The sequence below is a fragment of the Engystomops pustulosus genome, chromosome 10 (genome assembly GCF_040894005.1).
Source record: "Engystomops pustulosus chromosome 10, aEngPut4.maternal, whole genome shotgun sequence".
Taxonomy (NCBI): domain Eukaryota; kingdom Metazoa; phylum Chordata; class Amphibia; order Anura; family Leptodactylidae; genus Engystomops; species Engystomops pustulosus.
The window spans coordinates 73349498-73360094 of NC_092420.1; the positions used below are offsets into that span (position 1 = coordinate 73349498).

Sequence of the window (10597 nt, forward strand, 5' to 3'; positions counted from 1 at the left end):
GAGGATGGAGGACAGGAGGAGGCGGCTGGAGGACAGGAGGCAAGAGGACAGGAGGAGGATAGATGACAGTGGGACTGAAGGACAGGAGGAGGAGGCTGGAGGACAGGAAGAGGCTGGAGACAGAGGCTAGAGAACAGGAGGAGGATCGGGGACAGCGGGATTGGAAAACAGGAGGAGGAGTCTGGAGGACAGGAGGATGCTGGAGCAGGCTGCGGGACAGGAGGTGGATGCTGGAGGAGGAGCCTTGAAGAAGAAGTGACTGAAGGGGGGGAATGGAGAAAGGTAGGAAACAGGGTTTTTTGTTTAATACCAGGGGACAGGGGGTTCACAATAAGAGGCGGCTGTAGGCCAGGAGGAGGATAGAAAACACAAGAGGCTACAGGAGGAGGCTGTTAGAGGAGGAGGAAGCTGAAGGACAGGAGGAGGATAGAGGACAGGGGGGTTGGAGGATACAGGAGGAGGCGGCTGAAGGACAGAAAGAGGCTGGGGGACAGGAGGTGGTTAGAGTAGAGGGGGCTGGTGGACAAGTGGGAGTTGGACGTTGCTGGAGGAAAGGAGGAGGCTGATGGTGGAGGAGGAAGATGCTGGAGGACAGGAAGGGGCTGGGGGACATGAGGAGGATGCTGGAGGAGGAGGCTGTATGACAAGAGGATGCTGGAGGTGGCTGAGGGAAAGGAGGAGGATATAGGACAGGGGGGCTGGAGGATAGGAGGAGGCTGGAGGATAGAAGGAGGCAGGAGGACAGAAGGATTCTGGGGCAGGCTGGGGAACAGGAGAAGATGGCTGAGAGAAAGGAGGAGGATGTTGGAGGAGGAACCCAGGAGAAAAAGTGACTGAAGCGGAGGAACTAGGCAATTTAGGAAACAGGGTTTTCTGTTTAATGCCAGGAGACGTGGAGCCACAATAAGAGGAGGCTGGAGGCCAGGAGGAGGCTGGAGGGCAGGAGGAGGATAGAGGAAAGGGGGGCTGGAGGCTACAGGAGGATGTGGTTGAAGGGCAGAAGGAGGCTGGGGGACAGGAGGAGGCTGGAGGACAGGAGGAGGCTACTGGAGGACAGGAGGAACCTGGGGGACAGGAGGAAGATGCTGGAGAACAGGAGGAGGCTTGGAGATAGGAGGAGGCTGGAGGACAGGAGGATTCTGAAGAAGGCTGGGTACAGGAAGAGGTTAGAGGACAGGGGGGCTGGAGGATAGGATCAGGCTGGAGGATAGGAAGAGGCTGGAGGAGAGGAGGATGCTTGGGCAGGCTAAAGGACAGATGGAGCAGGCTTAGGGACAGGAGGAGGATGCTGGAGGAGGAGACTAAAGAACAGGAGGAGGAGACTGGAGGACAGGATGCTGGAGAAAAGGAGGAAGGATAGTGGATGGGGGGCTGGAGGACAGGAGGAGGAGGCTGGAGGTGGCTGAAGGACAGGAAGATGCTTGAGTAGGATTGGGGCCGGAGGAGGAGGCTGGAGGAGTGGTGGAGGCTGGAGGATAGGTGGAGGATGCTGGCGGACTGAAGGCGGCCAGAGGACAAGAGGCTGCATGACAGAAGGAAGATAGAGGACAGAGTGAGGCTGGAGGTAGGAGGAGGATCAATGCCTGGAGTAGGCTGGGGGACAGGAGGAGAAGGTTAGGGGACAGGAGGAGTAGACTGCAGGACAGGAGGAGAAGGCTGGACAACAGAAGGCTGCTGAAGGAGGCTGGAGGACAGGAGGAGGATGCTGGAGGACAGGAGGTGCTGGAGGTGGCTGAGGGAAAGGAGGAGGATATAGGACAGGGGGGCTGGAGGATAGGAGGAGGCTGGAGGATAGAAGGAGGCTGGGGGACAGAAGGATTCTGGGGCAGGCTGGGGAACAGGAGAAGACGGCTGAGGGACAGGAGGAGAAGGCTGGGGGACAGGAGGAGGATGCTGGAGGAGGAGCCCAGGAGAAAAAGTGACTGAAGCGGAGGAACTAGGCAATTTAGGAAACAGGGTTTTCTGTTTAATGCCAGGAGACATGGAGCCACAATAAGAGGAGGCTGGAGGCCAGGAGGAGGCTGGAGGATAGGAGGAAGATAGAGGAAAGGGGGGGCTGGAGGCTACAGGACGATGCGGCTGAAGGACAAAAGGAGGCTGGGGGACATGAGGAGGCTGGAGGACAGGAGGAGCCTGGGGGACAGGAGGAAGATGCTGGAGAACAGGAGGAGGCTTGGAGATAGGAGGAGGAGGCTGGAGGACAGGAGGATTCTGGAGAAGGTTAGAGGACAGGGGGCTGGAGGATAGGATCAGGCTGGGGAATAGGAAGAGGCTGGAGGAGAGGAGGATGTTTGGGTGGGCTAAAGGACAGATGGAGCAGGCTTAGGGACAGGAGGAGGATGCTGGAGGAGGAGACTGAAGGACAGGAGGAGGAGACTGGAGGACAGGATGCTGGAGAAAAGGAGGAAGGATAGTGGATGGGGGGGTTGGAGGATAGGAGGAGGAGGCTGGGGTAGAGGAGGAGGCTGGAGGTGGCTGAAGGACAGGAGGATGCTTGAGTAGGATTGGGGCAGGAGGAGGATGCTGGAGGAGTGGTGGAGGCTGGAGGATAGGTGGAGGATGCTGGCGGACTGAAGGCGGCGAGAGGAAAAGAGGCTGGATGACAGAAGGAAGATAGAGGACAGAGTGAGGCTGGAGGTAGGAGGAGGCTCAATGCCTGGAGTAGGCTGGGGGACAGGAGGAGAAGGTTGGGGGACAGGAGGAGTAGGCTGCAGGACAGGAGCAGAAGGCTGGACAACAGAAGACTGCTGAAGGAGGTTGGAGGACAGGAGGAGGATGCTGGAGGACAGGAGGTTGGAGGACAGGAGGAGGATAGAGGACAGCGGGACTAGAGGACAGGAGGATGCTGGAGAAGGCTGAGGGAAAGGAAGAGGATGCTGGAGGACAGGAGGAGGCTGGAGCAGGCTTGGGGACAGGAGGAGGATGCTGAAGTTGGAGCCCGGGAGAAGAAGTGACTGAAGCAGGGGAATGTGGTAAAGTAGGAAACAGTTTTTATGTTTAATACAGGGACAGGGGGCCACAATGACAGGAGGCCAGGAGGAGGATAGAGGACAGGGGGGCTGGAGGCTGCAGGAGGAGGCTGGGGGACAGGAGGAGGATACAGGACAGGGGGGCTGGAGGACAGGAGCAGGCTGGAAGCTGCTGGAGGACAGGAAGAGGCTGCGGGACAGGAGGAAGATGCTGGAGGATAGTAGGTGGCTGGGGGACAGGAGGAGAATTCTGGAGGAGGAGCAGGCTGAAGGACAAGAGGATGCGGGAGGAGGCTGGGGACAGGAGGAGGATAGAAAACAGGGAAGACTAAAGGATAAGAGAAGGCTGGAGGACAGGAGAAAGCTGGAGGAGGCTGGGAACAGGAGGAGGATAGAGAATAGGGGAGGCTGGAGGATAGGAGGAGGCTGGGAGATTGGAGGAGGCTGGAGGACAGGAGAATGCAGGTGCAGGCTGTGTGCGAGAGGAGGAGCAGCCTGAGGGACAGGAGAAGGGGGCTGGAGGACAGGAGGAGGGTTCTGGAAGAGGATGAGGCTGGAGGATGAGGCTTGGGGACAGGAGGAGGCTGGAGGAGGTTGGGGGACAGGAGGAAGATAGAGTGCAGGGGGAGCCTGGAGGAGTCCTTGGGACAGGAGGAGGCTGGAGGACAGGAGGAGGCTTGGGGACAGAAGGTAAATGGAGGACAGGGAGACATAGGACAGGAGGAGGCTGAGACTGCTGGAGGACAGGAGGAGGCTGGGGTACAGGAGGAGGCCGGAGGACAGGAGGAAGATGCCGGAGATGTCTAGGAGGCTGGATAACAAGAGGAGGATGCTGGAAGAGGCTGGAGGACAGGAGGATGCCGGAGGAGGCTGGGGAAAGGAGGAGGATATAGGACAGGAGGAGGCTGGGGGATATGAGGAGAAGGAGGATGGAGAACAGTAGGCTGGATCAGTTGGGGTACAGTAAGAAGGCTGAAGGACAGGAGGAGGAGGCTGGAAGAGGAGAAAGCTGTAGGATAGGGGGATGCTGGAGGAGGATGCTGGAGGAAGAGGAGACCGGAGGGTAGGATGCTGGAGGACAGGAGGAGGATAGAGGACAGGGGGCTGGAGGACAGGAGGAGGAGTCTTGGGGACAGGAGGAGGCTGGAGGATAATATACACTATATACTATGCCTGATAGTGATGTAATATATACACTCTGCCTGATAGCGATGTAATATATGGCCTCCGCCTGATAGTGATATAATATATGGGCTCTGTCTGATAGTGTTGTAATATATGGCCTCTGCCTGATAGTAATGTAATATTTAGGCTCTACCTGATAGTGCTGTGATATATGGGCTCTGCCTGATAGTAATGTAATATATGGGCTCTGCCTGATAGTGATGTAATATATATGGGCTCTGCCTGATAGTGATATAATATATGGGCTCTGCCTGATAGGGATGTAATATATGGCCTCTGCCTGATAGTAATGTAATATTTAGGCTCTACCTGATAGTGCTGTGATATATGGGCTCTGCCTGATAGTGATGTAATATATATGAGCTCTGCCTGATAGTGATATAATATATGGGCTCTGCCTGATAGGGATGTAATATATGGCCTCTGCCTGATAGTAATGTAATATTTAGGCTCTACCTGATAGTGCTGTGATATATGGGCTCTGCCTGATAGTGATGTAATATATATGAGCTCTGCCTGATAGTGATATAATATATGGGCTCTGCCTGATAGGGATGTAATATATGGCCTCTGCCTGATAGTAATGTAATATATGCGGGCTTATTTACTAAAGGTCCACAGATCACACTTTCGTTGGATTTTCGACAGGTATTTAGCAGGGGATTGTGTCGCACACAATTGGATTTTGGCGCAGCTGCTCCTGCTTTCATGCGATGGAAATGGGGGGGGGGGCGTGCCGTTGGACGATCTGACTGATTCGTACGGAGAGCGGGATTTAACATTCAAATTGTGTCGCAATCCATGCACTTATATGCACCAGGAAGAAGAAGGTGAACTATGTCGGACCTGAGCAGGGAACGACACATACAGGATTTTGGGCTCACATTGCGGCAGAGTGCATTCCAGTCGGACAATGCACTTCGAGGAACGCGCCAGGGACAGGTAAGTAAATGTACCCCATGATCTCTGCCTGATAGTGATGTAAAAGTGACATTACAAGAACACAAGATCGATTTATTTGCTGATGATGTGATTATATCTTTGACTGATCCCTTGAACTCCCTAACGAAGGTGTATTCATTGTTATAGCAATTTGGAAAAATGTCTTACTACAAATAAAATGCTGGTAAGTCTCTCATTTTGTTAAAATTTTGTACCGATCATCTACATACCAGCCTGTTTGCTACAATGGGAAGATGAGATGGGTTTCATGATAAGTGAAGAAACATCTTTAAATTGTTATTAGCCTTATCTAAATGGGCTTCTCACCTTGAGATTAGGCGGAAAATACTATATAGATGGTACTACACCCCAGTGAGAATAGCCAGGATCTTCCATGGTGGCTCTCCCCTTTGTTGAAGGTGTCATAGGAAACGGGGAACTATTATGCATATGTTTTGGCAATGCTCGGCTATATCACGGTTATGGCGCCAATTACACATTCTATTACAGAATTTATTACAGAAAGATCTCACACACCCCTGACCACTATTAGGTCTAGGCCTACCAGAATATTTTCTGTGTGAGAGAGTAGTAATCTACCATAGAACCATGATTGCTGTTACACTTATTGCCTCTCTTTGGAAGTCAAAGGAAATCCCATAGTTCGAGATAGAGGCAAATTAATAATACTTGTAATCTAGAAAGAATGATAGCATTTTAAACTGGACACGTTACCAGATATTATAAGAACAGGGACTTATGGATAAAATCTATGTACTATGAAGCCTCAAATCTTGGTTGGTTTATGTTTTGTTTGCTGGTAATGTATAACAATTTTATATATTATGTAACCTAGAAATGTGCTTTATGTACATGTGATAGTGTACTTGAATCTCAATGTATGCTGATGGCTCTAATAAACCTGTTTTACTTGCTTTACCTTGACTCTATCTGCATTTATCCATTAACATAAATATTTCTGCACCTTGATGATAATTATCTATATACACAGGGTGCTCCTAACACTACGAGGAAATGTACATACATTTAAATAAGGACCTTTCTGTTGCTGCAGGGACAGATAATATATCTGTGGCCTGAAAAAAATGGTAAAGGTAAAAATTTTGTCTAAACAACTGAAAAAACTGCCTTAAAATAAGAGCTTTATGGGTCTAGATAAAAAAAAAACCTTTAGCTATATTGAGATTTTATACTGGTCATTGAGGCCTAAATACACATTTTGTTCTGAAAAGGTTGAATACATTAGTATTTATTTAAACTTACATTTGCAGTAAATTCCACGCACTGAGCATTTGTTAGTTTACTTCCTGATGTAACATAACATGATCTTTCTGTGTAAACAGAAAAAACATTAAAGTCACAGGTTGGCAGAACATGCTTATACTGCAGGGACGGTTTACAGGGTGGGCGTGGGGGCACATGTCCCAGGGCCCCCACTGCTTTGCTCTGAATGGACCCTCACCAAGTGTGGGCGATTCCGGCTGTCGCATAGCAGCCCAAATCACCCACTACTTGTTTCAGTACCAGTGCAGCTCTTCTGATACAAGTGCATTTCTCTGGGTGCTGGGATCCTGGCACCGTCGGGGTGGTCACACCATCAGAGGAGGAGATGCGGATTGCTGGAGAAAGTGAGTACAGATATATAATTTTACTGGCAGCTGCTGTCAATCACTGGGGGGCTGCTGTATATATCAAACACTGGGAGGCTGCATATATCACTGGAGTCTATATATTTATACCTGGGGCTATATATTTTATTGGGGACTGTATATATTCCTGGGAGGCTGTATACATTACTTGGGGTCTGTATATATTACTGAGGGGCTGTATATTAATTACTGGGAGCTGTATATTTATTAATTACTGGGGGCTGTATATTTTTTGTTGGGGATCTTTATATTAATTACTGTGGTCTGTATATTTATTAATTACTGGGGGATCTGTATATATTACTGGGGACAGTATAAATTACTGGGGGCTGTATATTTATTACTAAGGGGCTGTATTTATTACTGGGGGTGTATATTTATAACTGGGGTGCAATATAATTTTTACTGTGGTCTATATATATATATATATATATATATATATATATTACTGTGGGCTGTATATTTATTAATTACTGTGGGCTGTATATTTATTAATTACTGTGGTCTATATATATATATATATATATATATATATATATATATATTACTGGGGGCTGTATATTTATTAATTACTGTGGTCTATATATATATATATATATATATATATATATATTACTGGGGGCTGTATATTTATTAATTACTGTGGGCTGTATATTTCTTGCTGGGGAGCTGTATATTTATTATAGGGGCTGTATATCAATTACAGGCGGCTGTATATATTGCTGGGGGGGGGGGGGCTATATTTTAATTACTGGGGGCTATATATCTGTTACCAGGGGCTGTATATTAAGTACTGAGGCTGTATATATTATGAGGGAGGCTATATACATTACTGGGGGCTGTATATTGCTGAGGGGCTATTTATATTACTGGGGTTTGTAATTTATTAATTACTGGAAGCTGTATATATTACTGGGGTCTGTGTATTCATTACTGTAGGGCTGTATATTTATTACTAGGGGTCTGCATATATTACTGCTATATATTATTTATATATATATATATATATATATATATATATATATATATTACAGGGGGCTTTATATTTATTATTAGGGGGCTATATGTTAATTACTGGGATTACTGTATGCATTACTGGGGGTGCATATTTATTAGTTACTGGGAGCTGTATATTTTTTTTACTGGGGAGCTGCATATTTATTACTGGAGTCTGTATATTTATTAATTACTGGGGAGCTGTGTATATATTACTGGAGTCTGTATATTTATTAATTACTTGGGGCTGTATATATTACTGGGGGCTGTATATTTTTTTATAGTCGGCTGTATAGTAATTACGGGGGGAGGTTAATATATTACTGGGGGGCTATATTTTAATTACTAGGGCTGTATATTAATTACATGGGGACTGTATATATTATTCGATGGCTATATACATTATAGGGGGATGTATATATATATTAATGAGGCTGAATATTAATTACTGGGGGGGGCTAATTATATTACTGGGGTTTGTATACTTATTAATAACTGGGGGCTGTTTCTATTACTGGGGGTTGTATATTCATTCCCGTAGGAATGTATATCTATTACTGGGGGCTATATATTTATTACTAGGGGGGCTGTATATATTACTGGGGGGCTGTATATATTACTGAGGGCTGTATATTTATTATTAAGGGGTATATATATTACTGAGGGCTGTATATTTATTATTAAGGGGTGTATATATTACTGAGGGCTGTATATATTTACTACCGAGGGCAATATATTATTTACTGGGGGCTGTATATTTATTAGTTACTAGGGGGTTATATTTACTACCGAGGGCAATATATTATTTACTGGGGGCTGTATATTTATTAGTTACTAGGGGGTTGTATATTTATTAATTACTGGGGTCTATATATTAATTACTGTGGACTGTATATATTTATTATATATACTTATTACTGGAGCTGTATATTAGATTATTATACTACTGTGGGTAGTATATATATATATATATATATATATATATATATATATATATATATGTATGTATGTATCTATAACTGGGGGCTGTATATATATATGTATCTATAACTGGGGGCTGTATATTTATTAAGTAATGGTAGGATGTATATTAATTGGTGGGGGGCTATTTATATAACTGGGGTTTGTATATTTATTAATTATTGCGGGCTGTTTATATTACTGTGGGGCTATATATTTAATACTGGGGGCTGTATATATTACTGAGTGATGTATATTTATTATTAAATAATAATAATTATTTATTAGCTCCCCAGGAAAAAAAAAATCTATATATATATATAACTCGAGTCTGTGGCTGTATATTTATTACTATAGGGCTGTATCTATTACTGGGGCTGTATAATTATTAATTAGTGGGAGCTGTATGTTTTCTGCTTGGGAGCTGTATATTTCTTGCTAGGGAGACATATATTTATAACTGGGGGCTGTATATTTATTAATAACTGAGGGCTGTATATTAATTACTTGGCGGTGGTATATATTACTGAAGGGCTGTATATATTGCTGAGGATTGTATATTAGTTATAGGGGGCTATATATATATATATATATATATATATTACTAGGGGCTGTATATTAATTACTGGGAGCTGTATATATAACTGGGGGCTGTATATTTATTAAGTACTGGGGCTGAATATTAATACTGGGGTGCTGTACATATTACTCTGAGGCTGTATATTTATTACTGGGGGACTATATATTTATTACTAGGGTGCTGTTTGTATTCCTGGGGTGCTGTATATATTACTGGGGGCTTTATATTTATTATTTGGGAAGTATATATTATTGGGCGGCTGTATATTTATTACTGTGAGACTGTATATTTATTATTGGGGGCTGTATATTACTGGGGGCTATATATTTTTTACTAGGGGCTGTATATTTATTAATTACTGGGGGTATGTATATATTACTTGGGGCTGTATATTAAATACTGGGTGCTGTATATATTACTAGGGGCAGTATATTTTTTACTTGGGCTGTATATTAATTTCTGGGGGATTGTATATAGTTTTAGGTGGGCTGTATATAATACGGGTTTATATATATATTACTGGGTGCTCTATATTTATTAAGTATTGGGGCTGTATATTTCTTGCTGGGGAGCTGTATATTACAGGGGGCTGTATATTTATGAATTATTGGGGGCTGAATATTAATTATTAGAAGCTATACATTTATTTATTACTAGGAGCTGTATACTTATTATTGGGGACTGTAGACATTGTGCGGGCAGATCATGGTGCCCTTTACTTTTTTGTGCATGAAGCCTGAAGGGGAACCTGCATATTACATGGATTACTGACTAAGGTGGAACCCTACCTATTACCTGAATGGTAAATGTGTACCACATCTGGGCTACATTCTTTTGGGGCCTCCACAAGATTTTTCACCGATCTTAATCCAGCCCTGATATACCATATGTATGATCTATAGGTTTTAACAATACATTAGCATCTAAATTACAATGTATTATATCTACATACCTTGAACCAGGCTGAGACCGGCCAGTGCAAAAAGTATGATGATCTTCATTCTGGAGATTGTAGAGCTCAACATGTGAACGGTACAAGCCACTGCTCTTCTTTTATAGGATAAAATGAGGTGACATCACTAAGATCACATGATGGCACTGCCCACATTGGAAATTATCCTAAATTCCAGGAGCTTTGATGTCTGAATTATTTTAATCATGTTTATTAGTATAGTAAAGAAAACATTAAACATATGCCAACATTTCACATCCTGCTTTTAATGTAAACATTAATAAAACATAAGGAAGATTTAACCCTTTAGTTTTTGCACCCATGGAAAAATTGTGCAGGACAC

At 44.7% G+C, this 10597-nt stretch overlaps 1 protein-coding gene across 1 annotated transcript in view; it reads right to left on the reverse strand.

Moving 5' to 3' along the window:
• Positions 1–10388, reverse strand: part of LOC140103864 (uncharacterized) — a 112557-nt gene extending 102169 nt beyond the window's left edge. Inside the window, exons 1-2 of the mRNA XM_072127151.1 lie at positions 10255–10388; positions 6381–6448 (exon numbers count right to left, since the gene is read on the reverse strand). Of these exons, the coding sequence (XP_071983252.1) occupies positions 6381–6448; positions 10255–10327 (141 nt within the window). The 5' untranslated portion in view covers positions 10328–10388. The remainder of the gene's footprint in view (positions 1–6380; positions 6449–10254) is intronic.
• Positions 10389–10597: the final 209 nt, after the last annotated feature.